This window comes from Synchiropus splendidus, chromosome 10 (assembly GCF_027744825.2).
Source record: "Synchiropus splendidus isolate RoL2022-P1 chromosome 10, RoL_Sspl_1.0, whole genome shotgun sequence".
Classification (NCBI taxonomy): Eukaryota; Metazoa; Chordata; class Actinopteri; order Syngnathiformes; family Callionymidae; genus Synchiropus; species Synchiropus splendidus.
In genome coordinates this window covers 5,343,114-5,370,577 of record NC_071343.1, presented here as the reverse complement: position 1 = coordinate 5,370,577, position 27,464 = coordinate 5,343,114, and the positions used below count along the sequence as shown (strand labels likewise).

Below are 27,464 nucleotides of genomic sequence, written 5' to 3'. Positions count from 1 at the left end.
TTTCTTACGGTCTTATCGTGCAAGAAAGCACACTTCTGAGGCAAACATCATAAACAGAAAAGGAGTCTGGAAACGTTAAATGTATTCTAATAGTAGTATTTATAACATATTCATGTCAAGTAGTTTATAAAGTGCTGTGAACCTCTTTGTAAAAGCGCATATGTGAATGCCATACATCCACAACTAGCCTGGCTCATGTTCACTGTTGGAATAACATTTTCTGTGAAGTGGTTGACAGATCTTAGACACATCTTAGAGTGTGTCTTGTCAACGTCAAACTAGTTTGTAAAATGTAAAATGAACCCATACGCCCTCTTTCAGCAGCCTCTAATCATTTTCTTATCCATCACTCCTTTGCCATTTTCTTTTGCAGTTTGTTCCTTTGAGGTTGCTACAGGTTTGCTATACGCTGATGTCGATGGAATGGAAAGTCGAAGGCTGCTGAAGGTTGAGTAAACAAATGAATAATAACTGATTATGTCCAGTCATTGCATTGGTTTGGAGCAACGTGTGATTTACCACAGTGCTATGTTGTTTCAGTGACCAAAAACTACTCCCCAATGATGGTTCTCCCGGTAAAAATAAAGTCCACTACACAACAACTGCCTTGCTAGCAGACAGACACAAACACGTCACAACTTAACAACAAAATAAAACACAGCTCGTCTGTTGGTGTTCTAGATACGGGACATTTTTTGTAGGGTTCACTGTGACGGACATTTGTTCTTGTGGTTCTTGCTTGGTAGAGATATGTGCTTTGTGGGTGCTTTTTTTGTATTTAGAAGATTAGATTGCATACGTTCATTCTATTTGTGATGCAACGTTGATAAATAGTTAACTCTGCAGATCAAGTTCTACTATATGTGAAGTATAAATACAGTGGTAGGAACGGTGTGTGGTACCAAACATGGAGAGCAGGTCCAAAAGGGACACAAAATATTGCAAAAATGGAGAGCGAGGAGAGAAAAGTAAATAGGAAACGCATCTATGGTGGCCACTGAAACAGGTTGGCAAGGAAAAAGGATAGGAAAATTCACGCAATGTTGTGGGTGTTCACAAAGAAAGATCATGAAAGAGAGCCCCTCCTCAGAGCAAGTGGCTCTCTTTACAGGGCATTAGCAGAGGCATTATCTTGTTGTGCCAGACAGTTCTGTAGTAAACATTCTGGCAAACAGCCTTCGTAGTAAACTCTGAGAGAACTGCGGAGTTGCGCCAGAGTGTTGCAGCCATTCTGGCACAAAGATATGGGTCATGTAAGGCTGTCCTTTCCCTCAACCCGGCACTAGAGCTCAAACCCTGAAGAGATTAGCTGGCCAGCCAGGCGCTCAGTACCAGGTTAAACACAAACACCAGTGATTACGTGAACACGAAAGTCAGGTCTTGTCACACTTGAGCTAGGATTCTCTTTGCAGGGTCACTATCAGGTTAATGTGATAATTATGCTACAAATCCACACAAAAACGGGGGAAAGACTGCAGGATAGAAGGGTGGAACCTTTTCTACGCCCCACAATAAGACAATAATTCCCAGGAATCATTTGAGTATGATCACGGTCTCCATGTGTTTATTATTGCTTTTTATTTGGACTCTTAGTGTGTACAAAAAAGATGAAGAATGTGGACCTAATTTTCAGGTTAAATACCGCAGGACTTTATGCGAGTAGAACACCCACAACTAACTAATATGTGATAAACCAAAGTAGAGGCATGCATTTGGAGCGTTTCCACGAAAAGACAATATTAATAAATACAGAAATACGTAAAAGAAACTGAAACGATAAATAAGTTTGGGCCTCCTTGCGAAGGCAGGTGCCCCCGTGAAGCTAGCATGCATAGCAATACGTTTCTTTTCTACCAGAAGATGCACCAAGCTTATGGCTACTTAAATTGAGCGAATGAAGTCACTACCTGTAAGTGGCCCTGACAGGTCATTGTGAGGGCCGAAACAATGAGCTTTGTACTTTTTGTCTTGGGGAGGAAGATGAGTGAAGGCAGAATCTTGGCTGCCGTGTTAAATCGTTGCTAAAAATGGGATTAGGCTGGTCGGAATGCCGTGGTAATCACTCATTCAGCAAAAGCCCAGGGCAAAGGTCTCCTTAAGAAGAAGAAGTGGGTTTTATATAGCTGAGAGCTTTGATTACCGCTCCGTCTTAAAACCGCATCCGATGAGTAAAGACGTGCCCTGGTAGTCCCCTCTCTGCCCCCCCACCCTCGGCATTTACTGGGTGAGTCTACCTCCTGGCTTCCTGTAAATAAGTGACGTCACAGTGCTTAATGATGCCCAGACAGAACTCAGTGAGGACTTGCGAAAACCGACTGAAGTTGTGTCCTACAACAACATTTTGACTTGGTGACTCAGTCTGAAACTGCTGAGTGACTTTTCATTCTCTGAAGCTCACGATAGGGACAAATTAACAGCCGAGTCGTGAAGGTGACAGAGAACAAAAATACTTAAAGGGTGAATGACTGATGTCTAGAACCAAACCATTGTCTATTCATGACATAATAGTGAACCATTTACATTGACTATGGTCCAAGCGGATTTGGTCCTAGACTCAGGTGACAGGTGTCACTAGGCAGTTGGGGTGTTAGACTTTAACCGCATGGCCATGACTCCAGGACACGCCCAAGAAACTTTCTCTTCAACTTTATTACCATTGGGCACCTGATTCCCAAAATTCAAAATTTTGCACCCAAATCTTTAACACAGTCGAAGATTGTTTTTGTATTCGTGAAGGGTCATGATCTACGGTGTTAGAGAGTTAGGCAGGCTTGGTTCAGGCCTGCGTTTGGTGTGATAATGTTCTAGTAACAAACAAAGCAAGAAGCTTGAGCATTGTGGTACGGTATCTTAACCACCTGATTGCGGGGATAGAGACGTTTGTGCGGACCGATGACGAGGTTGAAATGTTATTGCAAGACACACAACAAATCGACAAAACAAGCCATAAATCCCAGGGTATAGGCCCCTACACTCTACAGCGCTGGAGAGATTCCTGACAGCTCAGAGAGCAACGAAAGTGGAAGCGTGAGGTGGCACAGTGGGGGCTGAAAAGGCCTGTTGTGCAAAATGTCTTCAAACTCATCTCTGAGGCTGCAGCAGGCAGAAGTAAGTCTGGAGGTCCTGCGTTTGGATTACTAATAACCACAAAGACCTGCAGATAGTCAACAGCAAGGAACTTGTTTAGCAAAAACATGCTCAATTAGACGAACCGTAGGAGAGTGCAGACAGCTACCATGCAAGGAGACAGTCACCTGAACAGAAATCCGCTTTCTCCAGTCCCCTTGCAACAAATCCTTCAAAAACCTACCAGCTCACAGTGGTGGTTAGCACCATGTTGTCATGAATAGACAGCCAAAACGAACACACTGTGGTTTTTGTAGTTTTTCACAACAGACATTTGAGTAAAATGAACACCAACACAACATCCTTAAAATCTTTCTCCCACAATAAACTGAACATTGTTCACGTACACGTTCTGAAGGTGACAGTTGTTTCCAGTTGCTACGTATAAAGGCCCGTCATAAAGCCGGGCCAGAGGAAACAGGATAAGCGCTTGAGCCAAAGGCAGTAAAAAGCTCTCTGGGAACTTGAAAGCTACACAAATGAAGTCGGCGTCTGCCATCTGGAAACAATAAACAAACAAAACCCAGCAGCCAAACAAACACCATGTGAAAAAAAGGGAGAGAGATAAAAAGAGCGGGAAGAAGATAAGGAGCAAACGAGTGACAGCAAAAGGACCGTGTCGCCGTTCCAAACCTGTGCGGCGCGCATCATTAGCAGACACTGACGGGGAGAAAGCATAAAGAGACAAGCCTTTGTGCAAATATCTCGAGGATTGGGAGACAGTCCAGCTGTTTGAATGTGTGTGGTACCGCGGACGTCTGGTTGTAATAGAGTGCAGCGCTCACAGGATGCTGCAGGTCTGCAACTTGTGCCAGTGATGGCATCATATATGTACAGTATATAAAACACCTGCAACAGACAAACACTTTTAAGGCTCCCATCTTGTATCACTACGCACCTAAATATCACAGGGTTACAGTAAATAAGTTTTTAAGAGACTTTAATATCGAGAAAGAATATGGTGTTCCGATATTCTCCGTTCCTGCAACACCCTCACCAATGTTAATGAAGTGATGGATTGCACTCATACGGCATCATGATGAGCCAAGAGTGCATAACAACTTGTGCTGTTGATATTCCAGTCAAGTTATCACCGACACGTAGTGACAAGATTTAATGAGAGAAATTCATGAGGTGAAAAGACAAACATCACAAGCTCCCGGTATTTAAAAAAAAAAAAGCACACTGTCAACACTGACACCGAGAGGTCAGACAATGAACTGAAGCCTTGTGGCACAGCCCAGTCAGGACTGCTAATAGATTAAGTCCCACCTAAGCTACGGCAGACGGGCTCAGGGAACCATGCACAAACACATGCCTGGTTCACAAACACTCTATAAAAGCAATTAGGGTGTTGTGCATCAGACAGGAAATGCTGGGTAAATTACACCTCATCGCCCTGGAATTAGCTGATCGTCACCATGGCAATGAGCCAACGTCAGCACCGTGAGAAGACCAAAACACCACCGGGGCAAAAACAGAACCTGCGACTTATTCTTGAAGACAAACTGATGGATGCGCAGTGACGCCAATGCGCCTCTCTCTCTGAGATCTGGATGAGTTGAGTGTTGGTATGATGACAAAAACGAACGGGCTTCTGACAGAGGAGCTGAGGTTAAATCTGGAACTAATATCCTGCCCACACACAACTCAGCTACACAATTAATTCTACATGTAATGTACGAGACCAGCCAAGCAGTTTTTTTAGGGGGCTATTAGTAATGGTTACTCATTCTTACAGTAAATGATTAAGAGCACAAAAAAGGGGGAGGCTAAATGATGCAGACAAGCTCATGGCATGCACAGTAAATTGGGGGGTCTAACACCAGGAAGATTATGACCAGAGAATGTATCACAAAAAGTTACTTTTCTTAATGGTGGGGTGGTGATAGGGGACTAGAGCTAAGCTACTATGGGAAAGTAACAGGGACGTGCTGGATAGTGCATCAGGGCAGGATCAGCCAGGTTTTTTTTGACCCACCACCCAGAAAAAAATAAATAAATAAAATATCACAGAGAATGGAACGCAGCCAAAAAAGCAATCGAGAAAAAGGAAGCAGATGGTAAGATTTGACTTTAAAACAACAGTTAATAAAAACATCTAGAGAAGTAAGTCTCTCTCCTATCAGCAGACTCTTCATACGGCCGGCGGCAATGCGCAACTTGAGTTCCGCAAGCAACAGACTTCAGTCATTATGGGGTTTCTTTCTGGATTTTTCTGTATAAAAACATTATTACTTTAATGCTTTTAATCATGTGAGATTTTATCTTCAAAAAGAGACCATTTTTTCTAAAGATATGGTCTGACTCATTTAAGCTGTGTCGGTGCGTCACGTTTGCTGACATGTATCGGAAACACTGCTCCTTCGTAGGACATAAAATCACAGACAACACAACAGACAATTCAGAGCCATTTGAAAAATGTGTTTGTAGAGGGAAGTGTGCAGACAACGAGGGAGAACACACAGACTCCACAAGAGAGGAAAAAGGTTGGGACCAAGAGGTGACTCAAGCTGGAATTCTACATGACCCAAGACTGCAGTATGTGCCACTCTAGGCAAATTCATCAGCAGGATCTGCATTCAGTGGAATAGGGTGCTGCAAAATTAAAGACACACTGTATCTGTTCTAGTTCCAGCACAAAACAATCGAATACAAATGACTGAAACCACTGGTTTCCTCCCACAGAGGGTAGCCCACGCCTCTCGCCCCAAGTTGCCGGGACAGGTTCCAACCCCACGCATCCCCATTAGGGAAAACACAGAAGGAAATGAATGCACTGTAAAACATTTTGGCATCCTGCTGTCAGCATTGGTCAGATGATTTTATCTTCTCATGTCTTTGATGTTACAACTTTCTAGAGAAAAAGAGTCTTGTGATGTGCAACGACGTGTCGTTACTCCATGACACCTTCTTCTGTTCTCCACACTCATCGGCGGAAAGTGAAAACACGAGATTCCCACTCGTGTTATGACTACAAACACTGACTATTTCTCCAGCTTCTCATCTAATCTGACCACCACGCTCTCACTCTTAACCATATAAACCATTCCGTGGCCAACTGCAGTCCTCACTCATGGAACAGAATTCTTTTGTTGCATTGTTCCCACATTCCTCCTGGGTCGTATTTATACAGATGTGCACTCTGGGGACCTTAAAGAAAGCCCTGCGTCGAGGCTGAAGATGTGCTGTTGATCAAAGGCTCCCGTGCCGGAGCAGAGACACTTGCTTTGGTTGTTTTTCTTTCTGGTGGGAATACATGGTACCGCATCCATCTGCTGCCCGTATGGATCCACCTCCACTCGGTGCTGGGACAAGTGGAGGATTCCCTCTGTGGTCCCTCACCGGCGTTTACTCAGCTGGTCTCCACACCAGTCGGCGGAGCTTTATTTTCTTACAGCAACATGTGTTAACTTAATGCTCTGTAGCAAATTTCAAAAGCTTAGCTGGGTCAACAGCCGGTGATGGAGCCTTTTATTGACACTTTGCCTTAAACAGAGTCACTTAAGCAGAGAAGTGATGACTTTACTATAGAGCCATTGCAACTTTTAATATAAAAGAGAAGACCTCCATAAAACAAATCTGAACCACTACTCTTATTATGATCTTTAACTAGATCTTTGTTTTTTTGTTTTTTTTTTGTTTGCTTTTTGTTTTACATTTTAAATTTCTAAAAGTGTTTCATTTTTTATGTATTAATATTAAATTGTGATTAATTAATCTTTATTTATGGTCAACATTTAACATTAGGGTTGACAATATACTTAATTTTGGGGCCTGAGAAACTGAAAAATACAGAATATGAAGTTTGAAAAAAAACTATGTCAACGTTCCCAGACTTTATTTAGCAAGTTGTTTGTTTTTTTTCTTGATAGGATTATGGCCACACACAAATCCCTGTTCCCCCTTTTCCCACACACACACACACTAACACACGCAACTCAAGCTCCAATCATTGAGGAAATGAGGTGTCAACACGCCACTGTTTATTCAACACTCATTTATTTTTCTACCGGAAGCTGAAGCCGGCTCGACCGCGGGCAACACCAGATGAGGGATTTCCACGTGCAGGGGTTTCTCTTAAAGTACAAGCCTGGTGTGACGCCAGCGATTATTATAACGGCTTCCCAAAAGGGATAAAAAGTCACAGAACCTTATTACATATGACTGCAAAGAGATTTAAGAAGACCAACTGAAAACAAAAAGAAAAAAAAAAACTCAGGCTGTGTGTCCGTATGACTAAGTTAAAAGAACTGGCAATAAGAAGACACCAGGAAGCCTGTAATGCTTCCAGTCAGCATGAAGTGCCATCAGAACATAATTCTGCACAGTAGCTGCGGCTCTAAAACAACTGGCGAAATAGAGAATTCCACTCTCAATTTATGCCAAATGCCACTTTATAAACATTGTAGCATGACTGCCAAGTGTCTGCGCCGCTTTATGTCCCTACTCTTAATTGAAAACGTTATAGGGGAGCATTACACTTGGGGTTTTATAAGCTGTGCTATAAATCCTGAGCAGGCCCCAAGAGGGGAAACTGCCCATTAACTTATAAGGTCCAGGCCTTGGCTCTCCTAATTGACAACCTCCAGGCTACTTTCATCACTTGTCGACTTCATAGCGGCAGTCAAGGCTTCCTCCAGGATGCTGTTGCATCTTTGACATGAGGGTGTTTGTGACAAAGAGCAGTCTGCCGCCAATGCCAGGGCGAGGGCTCGAGGCTGTCTATAAAACGAGCACACACATTCCTCCCCGAGGTTCCTGAGAGGCAGGAATTAACTGTGTAGACACCACCTCCTCTGCGCGCACACACACACAGACTACACTGCGCCTTTAGTTATGAAATTAAATATGAAGTCGATGCCATTACGGTTTATTATTGTGAACTCACTTTACTGCCACTCATCTCAGTGGAAACTCAACTTCACAAGTTGCTTTCAAGTCAGACTGAGCGGCCCTAGATCATCCGAGCCAAACTGCCATCTCTCTGTCCGCCCAACCTTCTATTGCCCTCAGAACCATGGAGAACCGGGGGTGCCACTCCAAGTCAAGTAGGCAACACAACTCCCCATTCTACTGCACCTCTATTGGAGAAGCAGATAATTATTTCATCGACAAAAGTGGTGTAGGAATTTTTAGCCCATGGGGCTTCAAATCCATAACACCACAAACCAAAACAAAACAACATCAATAGTTTAGCATAGTTCAGTTGTAAAAAAAAAATCTGCTGCGATTCACATTCAAGCTTCTGGACTTGAATGTGAGATGAGCCAGGTGACCAGCGAGAAAATACAAGAGACAGAGAAACAACCTTCAGGGTCTCATGCCTGTTCATCTCTAAACAAAAACTGAGAACAGAACAAAACATTCAAATCATCACAGCTTAAGGCGTTTAAAGGACAATTTGTTAAAGAAGGCAGTCTCCGTTGCTGGTAGGACACAGCAGAGAGCGAAGGAGTGGCTGGAGAGGAGGACAAGCTTTTAGCTAGCAGGGCGTCCAGATGTACAGGGGACACCACACACTAAAAAATGGGATGCCATAATTTTAGGCAGGTCACCTGGACGACACCCTATTTTCCCTCCACTTCACAAAGTGTGAGCTCCAAGAGCTCGCATTTCATAGACTCAAGTTTCATCCAAAGTTGGGCCAGTTTGGGAAGTAGAGGGTTAAGTACGTGGAGTGTCCCTCTAAAAAACAGTCCACCTTCTTGATGATGAACTGGCATATGGACAGCACCTCCAGTCAGCGACTCATCACCCCTCGGATCAGAACTATTCCTGACACTCTTTCATGCCACCGGCTTTCACACCATATAGCGGCATGTGACCTTCACAGTTCACTGTTGCACATCTCTGGGACATGGACTCTTGACTTTAATTTCATTCAGTCATTTTCATACAGAGGCGTTAATCAGTTTTTAATTTAGACACAGTACGCTTTAAGACTGGGGGAGAAAACCAAGTGTCTAGAGGAAAAAAATTCACAACACACACAAAACTCCTCACATACTGAAAATGTAGAGTTTGACACCGGAATCAACAATCTCGCAGTGAGACACTCACAAAACCTTTTCGGCATCGAAATAAAATACTGCAAGACAGGGAACAACATTTTAAAACCATTTATCTTAAGTACTTAATGCGTGCAATTTACCTAGGTCAAGTTTATTTATCGTACATTAACACAGTGAACACTGACCACTTTAAGTTGAAATTAGACAAACTATTAAAACAATAACAATCATTACAGAAAAAAAGAACAATCTTAGAGGCCTGACAAAATCCTAAAAACACAATAAAACTTGAAATTTTGGTTGACAGGAAGCCAACACTAGGCGAATATCATCACACCACTTCGTGCCAGTCAGTGCCTCACAGCTGTATTAGGGACCAGCCTCAGGTGATGAAGGAAAGCCTGATCGAGGCAGTAGTACAGGGAGTCGCGTTTAACCAAGCACCAGTCCAACAACAGGTGTACGACTCTTTTGAAACAATAACTGGAAGGTACAACATAGTTTTACCCCAGTCAATGTTCTCAAGTGAAAGAAACCCGCATAAACCAAAAGTTTTCGTCTCTAAATGTATATACATCATTTATGTTGCCTAGTTTTACAGTATACTACTGTAGAATTGCTCAACTCATTTTAATTTTTATGCTCAATTTAAGACTCTTTCTATCGGTGTGTGCTGTCACTAACATCACACGTCACTGACGTGTAACATCCTTTGAAACACTGACTTTTTTATCATTTGACATTGTGCGCTAATGTCATACGAAAACAAAAACTCAGAATAAGTCTTAATGTATAGTTCGCCACAGATATAAATTATTTAATAGGTCACACATTGACAACGACACAGTGAAACTACGCCTAACTATGTCTAATAGTCGCAACATAATTCAACTATTCAGTCATCGGGCAAATTCAATAAAAAAAACCTGACTAAAGACGTGTCGAACAGCACGATGGTAAAGAATATAGAAAGACAAACTGCAACAAACATGAGGCTAAAACACTTGTAAGGGTCAAGCGTTTCTCCGTGCATATGAGGTAACGTTTCCTTTTGATGAAAACAGAGTAACACTGAAAAGTCCATTCAGTGACATCCTCAAGTGTCAACTTTGTCCCTCAGTTTACTGAGCAATGACACAGACGCATGTAAACATTGCAAACAACCATAAACTCGACAACAGGTACACGAATTACAAAGCTTCCGGCGGGAGAACACATTCATAAAACGAATCCCGAACATCACCAAGTGCTCATGTAGAGGTACACGCCTCTTTGAAAGCAGAAATATGAATGTAAATTCTCGCTTACTGTTGGAAAAGTCGCTTCGCGGCTCCTGCGACGTGCGCTGCCATGTTTTCCTCGATGACGTTTCAACAAAGAGAGCTACGATTGGCTCCGTCAAGTGTGCCGCGTAAGAAGCGCCTCGGATCTGATTGGCTGCCGGGAAAGGGGCGGGGCCTCAGTATGAACTCGCACATGGGGAGCAGAGGTGTCATTGCAGCGGAGAGACACAGACACAAGCTGAGCTCATTCAACATATCAAATCCCTATGAGTTAATATAAATTATTCCACACACAAGGTGCATGCAACTTAATTAACTGATCATGTCTTGTTAACCGATGACACCTAATTGTCCGTGTGTGACACCCCACCTCTCACCCAGAGGTGCTCAGTCCTGATCCTGGAAGTCTCTGAAGATGCTCTCTTAGTTCATCATGATGATTCTCTCCATCACCTCCTCCACACAGTCCTGTTTCCACAACAGAGCCAGCCTTCTTCACCAGCTTGCCCCAGCACGCCACTCTCACGCTCCCTTTAGCTGGTGACCACAAGGTGGTAGGACATCAGCAGGAGGCTGCTTCTCATGTCAGAAAACCTCAACCTCCTAAAGAAGAGCAGTCACAACTGCCTTTGTGTAGCATGACTGACCTCATTCACTTTTCTCAGCAACACCATTCAATCTATTTGTTTTATTCATATTCAAATCAATAAAGCAACATAAAAAAGTAGTGATCTTTCAGTTATGACACTGTCACCACACAAGACGATCTGCACGTCACTGTCAGATCTCATATTATGTCCGCACGTTCTGCAGCTTCTGCCTCGGCCGGACAGACGGCGACAGAGATGTGATGTAGCTTGTAACAGAAAGAGAGCGGGTGATAAAAGGGAAGACAGACGTGAGCACAGGACACGTCACCCCAGGAGTCCCCTCTCACAGCAGTGGCGAATTACTACCACGACCATCAGCCAGGTCCGAGTGGTGCACAAATGACAAGCAATATTTGTCATGATTAAAACAGCGGGGGCTTCGCTCCAAATGTCAGCCACTGGGCTGTGGTGTGTTGGAAAGTGGACGTGCTACTGGACTTACTGTACGAGAGAGCTTCTGGTGTGAAGTGTAAATATAGCAAGACACATTTTCCTTGACCACCTCATGCTATTATTATTATTGTTATCATTATTATTATTATTATTAATAATAATAATAATAAAGGAGCAAAATATGTTGCATTTTTTTATCCAAAACATTTGTCTGATAGTAGTAAACATCCTAGCACTAAATGAAAAAGGTTAGTCAGGAAAGATAGAAGTCCAAATTGTTGTTTGTGGCTTGGTCCTGGTGCCTACCGAAATTTCAGAAAATTTCAACTGTCAAAAAGCTTTTCACCGTTTGTCTTTTTCTTAAAACCCAGCCCTTATTCTAACTTCTGATGCATAATAAATATGTTGACGGTTGTTAAGTGGACTTTTGCATCCATTGTTGACCCAGAGGTCAGACTTTCTGGGTTGCTAGGCTAATGCTAATGCATTGAATCTGTTAAACAAAAGAGGTTGGTATACAGGTTAAGACATCCACTCTCAGATGATCCACTCCTGTAGGACAATTTTAATGTTACTTAGTATACTACATCTACAACTATATCTACAGCACCTCATGTGGTCACTGACTTGACTGACGTAAACAACTTTGGTATGAAGAGTCAAGTGTATGCTCACCGAAAGTGCTATACATGACAAGTAAACCACAAGCACAACCGTTCCCAAGCGTGTTCCTTTTCCAACGTTCCGTTTGAACATCAAGAAATGTCAGTTGAAACTCATATGCCAACATGCCTCACAAATGGCTGACTTCTGTCCACTTGACAAGCGTCAACTTATTTCGCCTATGGGAATGTGTGGCAAGAACCAGTTGCAGAATTATACATGTTGAACAGGGAATAATATATGCCTAGTAGTTGTTCCTGCTTGGTCAGCTTTTATTTATATGAAAATATTTTTATTGATTTTAAAGATAAATGGTCATACAAGGCAACACTACATACAAACCAGGTTTAGATATTCAGTAAAGTAAAGTGGCGCTTTGCTTTGAAAAACAAAGAACAAAACTAAACATCCCCAAAGCAGATCCCATGACCCACCCCATCTCATGCCACCATTTAGTCTGGATTTTATCACAAATAAAACTTAATTTGCCTTCAATCTATATGGTTCAAAGTTATCAGATAAAAGGACATCCATGCAAATTGGGGTAATAATTTTACCGCTCTATAGTTTTGAGTGGGGGAGGAAAGCGGAGTGCCCACTCAAGCCTTGACTGAACGTAGAAACTTTGATCGAGCAGAGGGTCAAGCCCAAATTTGCCTCAAGCTGGATTGAAAACGGCGGCACTCTTGCTTTGCACCGACAGCTCCCAAATCCCGCTGCACCTCAACAAGCCATTCTTGTTTATAATCTAACACCACATATGCACTCTCCAGCATGCGGGAAGAGTCAAAAATCTTGCTCGCCGGTTGCCCCGTTCAGTTCATCTCACACAAGTGTCATGTACTAATCCAGTTTTGATAGAATCCTGCACACGTTTCTTGGAGTCACAGCGAGATACTCAACTTCCATTCTGGTCCTCCCTAGGAACCAGTGAGCTGAAGAAAGCAGCTGACACGAGGTCGCCCTGCTGCCAACGGAGCTCCATGTGTCCGAAAAGAAAGGAAATCACAATTCCATTAAAGCAACCTCTCTCACACACACACACACACACACACACACACACACACACACACTCAGGCTGTACACTGGGTCTCAGTTAATTCTAAATAGATGAAAAGTGTTTGTTCTGGTCATTTTTGGTGCGCCACCATTGCGGAAACCCCCTTAATGACCCCCTAGAAGGCATACAAATATTATGTCAAAAGGCAAAATGTATTTGTCCGTTCTCACCCCCCACTCGCAGTCGGCGGACGGACAATGCATGGCTCGGCCTTGATGCGTCAGAAGTCTGGCTTCATTAAAATCTTAGGCGAGCGCCAAAGCTGCGGTCTGAGATAAAAGGAATATGAAAGGATCAGAAAATTTACGGATGGCGAGTCACCACCTCGACCTGGCATTTCTAATAAACAAATGGTTTATGCTATCAATTTAAATTCTCATTATACTGTGACTTTTCGAAAGTGTGTTTTGATTTAGCAGCATTTTATCTGAAAAAGGCTATAATTGATTACATTTACATGGCTGTGATTTTTAATGCCCGTTCCCCCAGGCCACCCCCTCCCCTCCCGGCTTTACTCTCACTGAACATAAGAAGAAGAAGAATCGCACCAGCAGCAGATCGTATAAGACGAGGCAACATGTCAAGCAGGAGTTTTTCCCTGCGATAAGATAATTGGCCTTAATGGCCGTACAATTCACTTAATGGCTTTGAAAGACACTTCTGAAAATAGTGAGGTAGACTTCACAGCACAAGTGCCATGGACATCAATGAGGAAGGCCGGCGACGGCTGTATTAACCCATGGCTAAATCCCATCACACAAATGTCAGTGTATCCGTTATGAAACCATGACATTTAGATCCAAGGTCTCCATTGTGGTTTTACAGGGAGCTGATGTTTGTCCATTCTTCCCTCAAACCAGCAGCACACGTCCTCACAGCCAACTGCACTCCAAAGGTCAGAAGATCATAAGCGCATATTAATCGTACTGTTGCATAATGCATTTTGCTTAAATCACATTTCAACCACAACAGATTTCTGGTCCATTCATTCCGTTTCATTTGACCTGATTTTAAACAACACTTTTTTTGCGCAGACTATGAGAGCACCGAGCTTCTGAACTGTCAAGAATGAAATACCCGTCTTAAAAAAGTCAACATGAAAACAGACTAAATTGAGTTCATAAATCGATTTATCTGAGTGTGATTCATTCGCAAATGAGGTTGGCAGAGGTGTGGTCTCTGTCCCAGGTGTTCTAGGCAAGAGGCCAGGGAACACGCTGGACAGGAGGCCAGTATATCACAAAGCAACAATTTGTCACCCACAACATTCTTGCAGGGAGGCAGCAGCTCACTGCTCCAAGATCCATCCTCAACTCCCTCATCAAAATTACAGAACCTAATTTAATCCACCACTGAAAAATGAATACAATACAATCGAATAAGCAAGAAAAAAACAGACTAATTTATTGAGATCTTTAATATTTTAACGACTCTCCATAAATTGGCATCGCAAATGCAACTGCAATAATAATAATAATAAATCAACAACATTTATCATATACAACATATAACAAATGTTGTTCTAGATAAACAACATAACAATTAGCTTCAGCAAAATGCTGACCACATTAAATTATAGTGTTCAGGAAGGAAGTTGTTTAAAAAATTATTAAAAATGATAAAATAATCATAGTACACAGACCTTAATGCGTAATAGCTAGATGTTAGAAACAATGTTGTGAATTAGTGGAAAATAGAGTTGTACTTCCTGCAGAAAATGTGTTCTATGAATATATGAAAAAATGCAAACAAGAAAATACATGATGGTCACCAGAGCAGTATGAAGAAATAACTGCCACATGAAGATACACTTTCGTATAAGTGAATAATTACATAATAATAACCAGGATAATTCCATCATGTAAAATCCGTTGTTATATTTATTATAATAAGGAATGTGATAATGAAGTGCTAAACATGCACCAGATAGGGAGCTGCTTTTTTTCAGCAGCTGTAATATTTCCAGTCTGATCATTGCTTCTGCTGCAGTGAAGCAGGACAGTCCTGTTCTGACACTTACCAGGGCCACGCGAGTCACGTGCAATAATGGCAAAAGCCACATTTAAGAAGAGGACAACGTGTCATAAAGCGCTCATGTTAAGGGGGCGACACCTACAAGCCACTTGGCTGGGAATCGCAGGATGTTTAATCATTGCCCGCTTACATTAACGTGGATATCCCCCTCGGGCATCAGCGCGGGGGTCTGGCTGCTGGGCGGTGGCTTGTGAGGCCGGTGGAGACGGCGAGGAGGAACACAGCCCCTTCATTACCCGGGCTGTCTATCTCTCCCAGCTACCAATGGCAGGCTAGATAAGGAATTACAAATGATATCATGACGATTTTTCACGCTCTTCAAGCCAGTGATGTTTTACCGACTCATTTGCTATGATACCTTGTTACGGATCCAGCTGTGATCCAGTGACGTGTCATGGGGCTAGAAACCCACCTCCTGCTGAGCCTGGCCAATGACCTGGAAGGCAATAGGGGATGCCAGTGCCTGCAGCATGTGCTGCACTGACAAAGCAGCAGGGCACCGTCAAAAACCCTCTCATACAAACTTTGCAGATCACTCAGTTTTTAACGGACGAGTAGGCACCGCTTTTTTCTCTCTCCTATCCTCCAACATGAGGTTTATGGATTTCCCTCAGTGAGTCTGCAGCTCTTGTTGATGTGTAGCGGAAACCCTCGCCCACAAGGGGAATAGTGTAATGGTGGATCTGGGGTAGGAGGATGCAGATAACATGTGGCAGGGTCAGTGCGCAGGTTAAGCAACAATTCAGTTGAGTGCCTGTAAAGGAAGTGGAGTGTGGTCGGAAAAGACTAGCGCACCAGCCGAGAGAACAATCCAGATTAAACTTTGGCCTTTGTACTAATACTCCTCCTTACCTTCCGTAATTTAGGAACGCTTGGATTTTTTTCTGCTGTAAGATTCAAAAGAAAAGTCCCTTTTAAAATCCCAAGCTTTCCTTCACGTGGCCACACCCAGTCCTTAGCGAGGTACTGTATATCATGAAGCTCAGGCCAGTTTGGAAATCGCATCCTTCCACCGCGTCCGAAATCTGTGTTAAGGTGTCCTTCATACAGGTCATGTGACACCTCAAAAAACAACAAAACCGCTTGACGCCTTGCCTCATTCTGCAAAGATGCTTGTCATTCTATTCTTGATGCTCGACGTTCTGAAATTGCGTCTATCTGGAGTTGCTCTACTCTAGAACGTTGCAGCAGGAAGTCACTCGATGAAAAGTGGATCTGGTCAGTTTTGAATGTCAGTTTAATCTGAAACATCAACTAGCCTGCAGCGGGTAGTGATGGCCTGATGAGGCTTCATGAAACAGTGTCATTATTTTCAGAGCTCAGTTGGTGGTGCTCTCACTTTAGAAATGCTGTGAGGTGTCATTGAAATAGCTGTTCAAAACCAATGATTTTAGGGCCGTGAGTGCCATCTAGTGGGCTCTGAAAATGAGGGCACTGTTTCATGAAGCCTCATCAGCCCATCACTAGCGGCGGGCTCACCATGCTGTCAAGTGAAAGGTGCTAGCTTAGTTTTTGGTTCTTTTTAAGTACCCATAGTACGCCAACGCTCACACAAAGTTGCAGGACCAAGAGTAGCATAGACGATGAAAATGATGTGACAAGGCACTATGTGTGTCGGGGTACATCCGACACTTGCCACCGAGGTCATACATTCGAGAGGAAATGGTGGCTAATCGGGAAAGTACCTCATTGGTGTAGAATAGCGAAGGATGATGTAAAATGAATAGTCATTTTAAATAAAATTTTGGGGTGATTGTATCATAACACAAGTCAATGTTTGTCCTAGGTAACTTTACCTGTGAGATGAAGAGTGGTCCAACTAATCTAGTCAGTCAAAAGGGTTCTGATTCAGATGAAATGGCTTATACTCCACTTTTCATAAACATCACTCTCTATGCAAATATCTGTCTTTTAAATGTCCATATGGAAACCCATGTCCAAAACCCCAACTGTCTCCAATTCCGCACTACAGTACAGCTCACCTGCTGTTTTCTCACATAGGAATCACATGATAAATCTACCGAGACAAACACAACTTAATCCATTCATTATTTTTTGCATTCTCCAACAGGAACTCAATGAGGTTAAGGTTGTTTGGGTTTCCAGATGAGAGCCCTCACGCAATCCCAGGCCCCGATGACTTCGACTTCGCCAGAGAGATGTGGGTGAGACTGACAGAATTGAGAGTGTCAGGAGGTATTAGCCCTTGCAGCCCAAAGCTGGTGAACAAAACCGGCAAGTGCCCCCTGACCCGGTCCACCAGAGAGCAAGTGACCCAGCAATCATCAGAGAAACAGAGGAGCAGAGCAAGATGTCGTGAAGGAGAGATTATCTCTTGCATGTCTATTAGGATAAAAGAAGGAAAAAAACCCGACAAAAATAGAAGCTACAAAGCGACAAATCTTAAATTACTCTTGTCTTCAAGTAACACAAATAGCTGTTGGGATCACTCTGATTCCATCGCTCACTCTCACTTCATTTAACTGAATTAATGAGTGGGTCCAGCCAACCTTCAGAATTCTTATTTTCTAGATGTGTGATTCTCCCTCTGTGGCATCGGTCATGTCATTTATTACTTGCAAATCACACTCCATAAATGGTTGCATGCATTTAAAAATTGTGTCACATTCTGGGCTTAAAACAAACAAACAAACAAAAATCGAGATTTGTTACAATTTATATACAGTATATCTAAATACATGGTGTTGACCCCCCAATTCATGCCTCAAAGGAAGAAAAGATCATCACATGAGTGTGAAAAATAGGTACTGTAGGCATTTTCATTTTCAAAGTAAGAGGCTAAATGTTACGTTTCTTCTAGTGCTTTTAATCCCTGAATAATTAAGGCCTTTTGTTTTTGAAAAACCACCTCCCGAATGTTACCTTGAACATTCTCTCTGAATGCAACGTTAATGTGGTCAATTAATACCTCTGCCGATCACAAAGGTGAAATATTAGTGGTCTCAATCCGTTCATTTGTAAACAGAGTAAGTCTGAAGGCCCATTTATGTTCCCTTTACATACAAATTTACAAACAAATTTGATCCGTGATCATCCATTTGAAATGATCACGGATCAAATTCCACGCATTCTTTGCGTTGGTATTGCTGTTCACCAATATGTCCACCGGGGGGAGCAGCCCACATTCAAAAGGTTATAACAACAACAAACTCCAAAACAAACATGGCGATTGTGGAAGAAGCATTGATCATGTACCTCTTGCACAAAAGAGGAAAACAGAGGCTGTTAAATAAGAGGCAGTGAATTAGTGTTTCAGAGGATCATTTGGATTTAATATTTAATCTTGCCCTACCTTGTTCCCTCTCTCCATCAAAGTCTTGGTCTGTTCTGGCCATGACTTGGTCCCTTGGTTCCGTGGTCCCGACTGAAACTATGTGACACTGCAACACAAGTGATTGCAGTGACTTGGACCATGAAAACAAGAGCTTGACTAAATACTTCTGAGTTTGGGACAGATGTAGCGATTCCGTATGATTTTCTATGGTAAAATTATTTGGGGTTAAAAGCCTCCATTTAGAACAAATATCCTTGTGAACCCAGAGATCGTACTTAACATGACTGTTCTTTTATTACTATGTATTTAAATAACAGATGTTTAGTTACGACACCTAAATGGGTACATCACCTCTACAGTAGTTCTTACACCCAACTGTAACAATATGAGAGTGTCTTTCTCACTTCAGGACGATGTCAAGCCCAGACAAAGCAACAACAACTCAAAGCTGTGAACACCTGAGGACGGGTCTGCATACACTACGATGTCAGACTGGACCCCCCGCTGTGTTATGTCGACTGCAGCTCTCTGATGGAACAGGCGATACCTTCCCCACAACTTGCTCCAGGCTACATAATACACAATACAGTACAGTGGCTGGAAAACCAGCTGAAAATATGGAACTGTTATTTAATAATAAAACCAAGACACTGAAAAGATGCTTCCCTATTTCCATATGTTATACAGACCACTTGTTTATCCCGTTTATAAAATGATACCAGGTCATTCATTATTCATAATCCGTTGGAGTTATTACTGTTTCCCCGCCGGGCTTGCCACTGACACCACAAACATTATGAGGAGTCGAAGCGTTGCTGCCGCTGCTGTGAAAAGTGGTCACAACTGAGTGGCTTCAGTGCACTGGAGACAAGCACTAAATGTCATCCAAGTGACCCGTGAATTTCTAATACACGCAAAGCGACGGCAATAAGACAGGTGACAAGGAAGGGAAATATTGAGGGATTAAATATGCGAGGCAGAAGCTCATAACTTTTGTCTGTATGAAGCCCAGGCAGCGGAAGACAATGGTCGGGTCATGGATGAACAATTGCAGACTGCAGATTAACTCTTTCAGTCAGTACGAGATAATGATAAAACACAAACTATATGTATTTAACTTATAAAGCCCGATATGTCTAGTTCTGCATATTTTTTCTCAGATGAGAAAGTAACTTTGGAGGCACCCATTCCAAAAAGGGCACAAAAAACAGAGGAAACGCATCACCCGAGGTCTGTAAAAATAAATTTTCATTTTTTTATCTTGTCAACAGTCGCTTCCATCACTGTGCAAATGATCACCGAACCGGGAGAATCATCACTAAATATCTCTAGTCAGGCTGCATAACTTTGTATCGGCGAGCTACTAGATTGCCCCCTGGCGATGGTCAGCCTATAAACCCAGGATGTGTTGGCACGTTTATGATATAAATACTCACACACCCTGGGCATAAGAGAGCTGTCAACGGAAAATTTGTATCCCATTTTTCACCACCCAGCTCAAGCCCTGGAAGCCGAGAAGAAAAAAACAAGGTGTTACAAATGTACGGCAACACTAACTAGTCTGCCCCTCGGTATAGTTTGATACTGAAACAGATGGGGCCCTTTTTTTATTGACTGAGGATTGAACAAGCTTCAAGCTAACACACACACATAGGTTTGACGCACTATCTTTGTGGGGCTCATTGCCATTACCCTTTCCCCAGCCTGTCACACTAAACCTAACCATCCAAAACAAATGTCTAACCTTAACCAGGACCTAAACCAAATGTAAATTCCATCATATTGACCAAGTTATTTTGAAGCCCTCATCCTCAAATTGAGACTTATCCTTATGGGGTCCTGCAAAAGGGCTGCACAAAGGCATAAGGGCCCCACAAGGACGTCTTATTTTAGAGAGGACCGTCATTGACATACATTGATATCATACTTTTCCCAGGCTCTCCCTCTCAGCCTAACCATCTAAAATAGTTGGCTAAACTTAACCTTTACTCTTAACCAAACTAAAACCCAATCATAATAACCTAGGTATTTCGTAGTTTTAACCCTCAGAATGAGACGTGAGAAAGTGAGAGCTGGCCAAAAACTTTGTTTTGCTATTTTTTGTGAGGACCTCTCATTGCCATAACCCTTTCCCTAGCCTCTCACTCTAAACCTAACCATCCAAAACAAATGGCTAAACCAGGAGCTTAACCAATCCTAAATCAATAAACTATAAATAAATAAATAGTAAACTACTTGTACTGACGTTTTAACCCTCTAAACCTTGTGAGGACGGCTCAAAATATCTTCAAAAGAAGGTGACTTGTCAAGACTTTGTATTAACAAGTATGGAAAAACATGCCCCCCCACCCAAACACACACACACACACACATATTTGTCTTCCTCTCTTAGTGAGGACCATCATTGACATAACCCTTTCCCCAGCCTGTCACCCTAAACCTAACCATCCAAAACAAGTGACTAACATTAAACAGGATTCTAAACAAAACAGAAACTCACCCAGTTATTTGAAAGTTTTAGACCTCAAATTGAGGCTTAACCAAAAAAGTAGGCGTGTTTCCAAGAATTGGTCCTCACATGAATAGCTATACAAGGTAGAGCCACACACTTTGACTGTTCCTTCCCTTCATTACTTAACATTTGGGCGATTTGGAAACACAAGTGCATGTCAAGTGAACTGTAAGATGAGGGCTGTCAGAGGTGCGTGATCTGACCCATGCATGGACATAAGCTGTTATAACCCTCCACACCCCCGTCCAGCCTACCGTAAATAGATCAAAGCACATCTGTTTCAGCGTCCGAGAGCCACACATCCATAATTGCAAACTGGCCTTAATGGCTCAGAGCGAGCCATCAGTTGCTAAGCAGTTTGGACAACGCCGATGCTAAAGCATATGAGGCGAGTGTCACGGTCAGTAACCAGGAGCTTCTCCGGAGTCACAGTGGTGGCTGTCTGGTCTCTAGCGGACTGAAATAGATATCACAAGTCCAGCCTTTAGGATGAGGACCTGAGGGAGGAACCAACAGCTGGGACTGTGTTCACAAACAGCAGAGCGACGATCCACTCCAGCAACCTCCGACTCTCACTGACAAAAACCTGACGGAGGCCCGCTCGATTAATAGTTTCAAATCAGGTCGACGAGAGTCCGGACCGGTCTTGGCTGAGTGGATAAGCACTGAGTGACGAGAGAAGCCTCAAGTTGGCCAGTTGTCACAGTGTGACACTGATTCGGCCTAATGAGCGTAGCGCTGTCACCACACATCTGCCTCTCATTCACTTGTAGAATCTGGCAGACTCGGAACCTGCTGGAGTCGCTGCTCAACGCTGGAACTCCAGACACGAGCAGCGCCCCGCGTCACTTGCCAGGAAACAGGAATTCAAACTACTTCAGCCGCAATCTGAAAGTCGCACTGAAACGAGGATTAGTCATGACTGAGCAGCTGGGAGGTGGAAAACAAGCGAATTAAGGAATGAGAAAATGGACACATTGGTCCTGACGTGCATTTTAATGTTGGAAAAAAAGGAGCACAAGCAGCTCAACCAAACTGGGCCACAATAGCGACACGTTCAGTGAGTTCAGAACAGCACACCACATCAAAATGATGATTCAGTAGTCAATATAATTTGACTTCAGTAGACTACACGGTGCTTTGATAGGAAGTGTCAGAGTGACGGTATGTCGCCATCTGGTTCACCTGCTTCTCTTTCATGCCAGTCTACAGTCGTTCTACACTGAATCTGACTGGGGAACGTCTCATCCAGAAGAACTACTCTGAGACGAGGATATTCTGGGCAGCTTCACACAGGCTGCTGCCCCTGTGACCTCAGATGACCATACAAAACTGATGACTTAGATGTGCAGGCCACAGCAGAGAAGACTCTAAGAATGAGGGAAAAATATTGATTTACTTTTAAAATGTTTAAATAAACTGTATTAATAACCAATTTCATAACGTATGACAAAACTTGAAACTTTAAATCTGTATTTGTTTACAATATTTATTCACTTGTTCCTTCTATTGATGACAAATGTTTTTTTGTCACCGGCCCCTCATAACAGTCCCTGTACATAAAGTGGCCCCCCAGGGAATTTCAGTCAAGGACCACTACTACTCCTTACAAAAAGCTCAGCTACTCCTGGACAGTGTTAGGAAGGTTACTTCAGAAATGTAATACAGGACTGCTAGTTACCCTGTTTCAAGTGTAGTCGTAGTGAAACAATTTCAATTACGTCATCTGAATAATTCATCAAATTACTTTTTGATTTCTTTATTTCTTCTCAGATGATTGTATGAGTACTCTGACTGTCTGTATACCACAATATCTTTCCCTGCCGGTTTCAAAAAGGACATCCACTAAAGAATGAATGTAAACAATGTAGTACACCAGGCCAGGCCTGCGGATGGCATTGTAATGACAAGCAACAAATGAAGACGGCAGAGCAGGAAGCTTTAGCGCTACACTAGCTCAATAGCATAAGAAACTGAATATGGGAAAAGACATAGGTGTGGAGAGGCGACAAGGTTGAGCTTTTTGGGTGCGTTACAGATGACATCAGAAGTAGGAATCTCCAAGCTCCGCCCCCAAATGACATCATCCAACATCGGATTTCCCAGTCGGAACGTGGCAGAATTCTCACCCTTCTGCGTTTGCAATCGAAGATAGCTCAACAGTGAGTAGAGCACCTGTAATATTGTGTGTATTCGACTTCCAAACCGTGCTAACAGTTGCTATCGCTAGCCTGGTCGATTTCCGACTTTCCACGAGTCATGTTTAACTTAACTTTAACACATTAAAGGAGTTGTCGGATAAGACTTCTTGTGTTTCAAGGCTAGCTGCAGCCAAAACTCACCAAATCTCTTTTTTCATTTTTTTGCACCAAACAAACTCTGAAGTTCTCAGCCATTTTCAAGGAGCATTGATGAAGGAACGACAGATGACTGCACGGTTTTACCAGCATGTAGTTTGAAGAGTACTTCAAACCACGACACAAGTCTGACAGGCGTGTCATGCTGAACCTTGACCTCTTTATTGTCACTGAATGGCAGGGGTCTAATTATAGCCAATAATATATCCCGTATTAAACGCAGGTTTGTCGCGTGGAAGGTTGTCGGGACCAGAAGTTACTGACATCAGACCGCAGCACAGCTGAATTAACCCGCTCTTTTTCGCGCTCACTGACATGTCATCTTGAAGTGGACACCAGCAGCGGCAATATTTAGACAAAAAACACAAATAAATCTGAAGAAAACGGTTTGACTCCACAGCAGAAAAAGCTTATGGGTGCGACTCAGATAGAATGGCAGGTGTACGTGTTCCAAAAGTGCCTGAAGGAGCTCTTCCTCCAAATATCAAACGCCTTGATGTTTTTGCACCTCCCTATGTGATTCCAGGGATGATGTATGTGGCGGCTGATCAGAGGAGACAAGAAGACAATGCGGAGGACTGTATGTGGTTTAAGGTGATGATGATCCAGCCCTGGTGTCTGTGATCCGCCGAGGACAGCGATCCTCCCATCTGTCTCCGCAGACGGAGCAGCTTCTTAAAAATTCCTCATGGGCATCCTCGTGGAAAATAGCACAAAGGTTTACCAAACATCATTGTGGCACCAATTATTGTTAATATACATCAAATGGCCTGAGCCGCGTCCGAGAAACAGACTGATCACTTCAATGACGGCAACTGTCAGTCTGCGTGGCGGTGAGGAGAGTTGTTGAAATAATTAGTCGGTGCCCTGTGAATAAAACAATAATGCAACAGCCCAGATGACATCCAAAATATGCACGTCGCCTCAGATGACCCGAAAAGCAGCCGCGGCGCAGGCTGACCAGCGAGGCCACGTTCGCAAACAAAGGCCGAGTCAGTGGCTCGAGGATCAGCTTTGTTCCTGTCGGTGTGTGTGTGTGTGTGTGTGCTGCGGGGCAGCATCACTCAGAGGGAACAGTAATCAAAACCATCCGAGCCGGTGTCCATGTGTTTCCCTTTAAAACCGAGGGATTTATTTATTCCATCGGCCTCTAAACAACATATATGTTTTCATTCAAAGGCACTTTTTTTGATGGAGGAAAAAGGTAAACGTCTGATGTGAAAGCAAACATCTGTGTGTGAGGCAGTAGAATGATACACCGTCTATACTGGACTTCATGACCTGTCTACATTGTGGTGAAACTACATTGACCTGTGTGGGTACAGCTTGTGTGTGATGCAGACTGACAAACTGGTCTCGTGACAATCTTCCAGGTTTTATTCTCCTTGTAAAGTACAAGCATTTTTGCTCCAAGAAAGAGCTTTTGAAGGCCATTTCAGAATCATGAACCTGAATCTGAGCAACTACTTTTGTCACATGCAGAAGCTGCACCAAGGTTTAGTTGTGAACTGAGCTCATCACTCCACTCTTTACCGATACATTCTAGAATTCTGTAAAAACTCTACTTAACTTAACTGGAAGTCTGTCTTACAAGTGGGTGTGTAACAAAATATCAATACACTCAAATATGGCGATACTTGACTGTGTGATGTATTGATATTTTTGCAGAAATATCACATTGCTTGACTATCTGAAATTGTCAGGAAATTTTAAGTCGTCTATATCAGTATTTAGCATATAAATACATGGATATGCTGCTGCATTTGACTGGAGTTATGTTGATGAAGAGAGCTGATCTTTCCTCCGTTGAAATTACTTCAGAAAACTCGTTTTCATACGATAATATTGTACTGCATTATCTGATTGTCACCCTTAAATTGATGGGTGTTGTTAACAAATATGACAATATATTGCTGAACGTACAGTATTGCAATATATCACAATGTATTGCATCGCCACTGGTGTATCAGGATATGTATTGCATCGCCAGATACCAGCCAATTCACAGCCCAACTCAAGTTGGTAGGATTGAAAGAGTTGACAGGACAACAAAGTTGCAGCTACAGTCTCCTATCACACGTCATGGGACAAATCTGACCCAGTCATGGGGCATTCACACTGGCGGTTCTAGAGCCACACGACTGTACACGGAAGGGGCCACTGATAACTGCAAGCATGACGCCAAAGTGAGAGGGTACGAGGCAAGGAACGCAGACGGGAGCAAGTATGAAAATCATACAGGTGCTGCTCCATGCCACGCCGTACAGTGTGTAGTTTAATGCACACACAGCCAGACCCGCAACAGTTGTGTGTTGGCATGGCATTTCTGTTCATGCGAAACCATCATTTTCAGGTGGTTTTTGAAACTAGGGTTGCCGTCATCTGAATGAGCAAATCACAACTCTTTCAAAGGACCGTATCTTCATGATCTCTAGTGATCTTTTTTAAAGAGGAATTTGTATGAAATGATCAAACTTAGTGGAGTGGAAAACAAACAAAACAAGCGGAAAACATGAAATGCGTTGCGGAAGTGGACATGATCATAGTGGTTTTTGGATTTGTTTTTGCTGTTGTCCTCCAGTTTAAAAAAATCCTAGCAGAAATTTCCTTTACTGACTCAAACAATTTTATTTCCGATTCATCTGGGTCATGAAGACAAAGGAAAATTGCAATTTAGATGGAATGTGACAATATTATCTTTACAATTCACACGCCAAAGAGCATACATCATTTTTGGTTACTATTATTATTATTTTAATTAAAAAAAAACAATGTTCATATCCCGATTGCAGAGCTAGTTAGACAGCTACCTGGTGTGTAACAAAAAAAAAAAACTCCATCCAAAGTCTGGAAACTTATATCTATAACTGAGGCAGTGTTAGGCACTCTGTTGGTTGAAATGTCTAGTTTAGTAAATAATGATAATGTGTTCTTGTTTTGTTTCTTCTGTCTGTGCCGTGTGTTTCTGTGTTGAGTCAGTACGTTTCAATGATAAATGGACAATCATACTCATCTCCGTTTACTCTCATTTAAAGGCTTGTTTTGTCCCCTAAAAGGGTTTGCATTGATGTTAGCCGCAGCTGAGGATGAATAGGCCTTTGTTTTCAGACGCTTCATGTTTTCTTTACAGACACTTCACATCGCTCTCTTGATTCAGACCTTCATACAGTTTCTTCAGCTTCTGAGACTCATTGAACTGCACGCCTTGATTCGCCACCATCTTTCCAGCGTCGTGTCATTAAACTGTCTCTAATTTGCCAGGAAACTTTCTCGACTGGGAAACAACAGCAAGCTCGCGGGTGTGAAGTCACCAGCAGTTCAGCAGACAGAATAAGGCGGTTTCACAATCGGCTGTAGTGTCAACACTTTGACAGCTTCGATTAAGAAACTTTCATAAAGATGCTGTTTATAGAAAACTTTGATGCACATGCGATGACCTCAGTCACAGATGTCGTGGAGCACCAGTGAGGGAAAGAGTCCCGACTGCAAATAAGATAAAAGTCTACATGCCAGTGCGCTGGAGAGCAGGGGGTGGGGGGGTGTGGGTGGTGATGATGAGAGCAGACACAAGCCACATGAGGCCCCCTGACAGACCCCTGCAGTAAGGCTTCTCACACGCACACATTAAACACATCTATTGCGCCACATAGTAATGTCAAACAAAGCATCAAACACTTCCCACAACACCTGATTCTCACTATCGATACATTAAGCTGATTAAAAATGAGATTTTATTTCCGCTTTACGAGGGCGCATGTTTGATTCCTGATGGTAGAGCGACCTCCAGCGGTGTCATTTTTAAACGCAGTATAACGGTAAAATGAGGCATGCTCAGGCAGACGTTGGCCGCAACGCGTTTAAAGCTCTTTTCCCGCGTGTGATGAAAAAAGGCGGGAAAATAAAACCGTGCAAGTCGTGGAGATTTCAAGTCATGAAATTGTTCGGATCACACCTCATGGACATATCTCAAAAACAGTGAGGTGGCGATCAGTTATTCTTTATTTCCTACGTACGCCTGGTGTTACTGGTGGCTACAACACAGCTTCTCTTCTTCCTTGCGATATTTCTATGGCTCAA

General features: G+C 42.8%; 1 protein-coding gene across 5 annotated transcripts in view; it reads right to left on the bottom strand.

The window, feature by feature from the left end:
* clybl (citrate lyase beta like) overlaps positions 1-27,464 on the bottom strand; it is a 121,055-nt gene that overhangs the window by 61,230 nt on the left and 32,361 nt on the right. Inside the window, exon 1 of one of the 5 annotated variants that reach the window (XM_053877661.1) lies at positions 10,449-10,502. The exons of the other annotated variants lie outside the window; for them this stretch is intronic. Coding sequence (XP_053733636.1) covers positions 10,449-10,492 — 44 coding nt within the window. The 5' untranslated portion in view covers positions 10,493-10,502. Of the gene's footprint in view, positions 1-10,448; positions 10,503-27,464 lie in introns of those variants that run through there. 5 annotated transcript variants of the gene reach the window in all.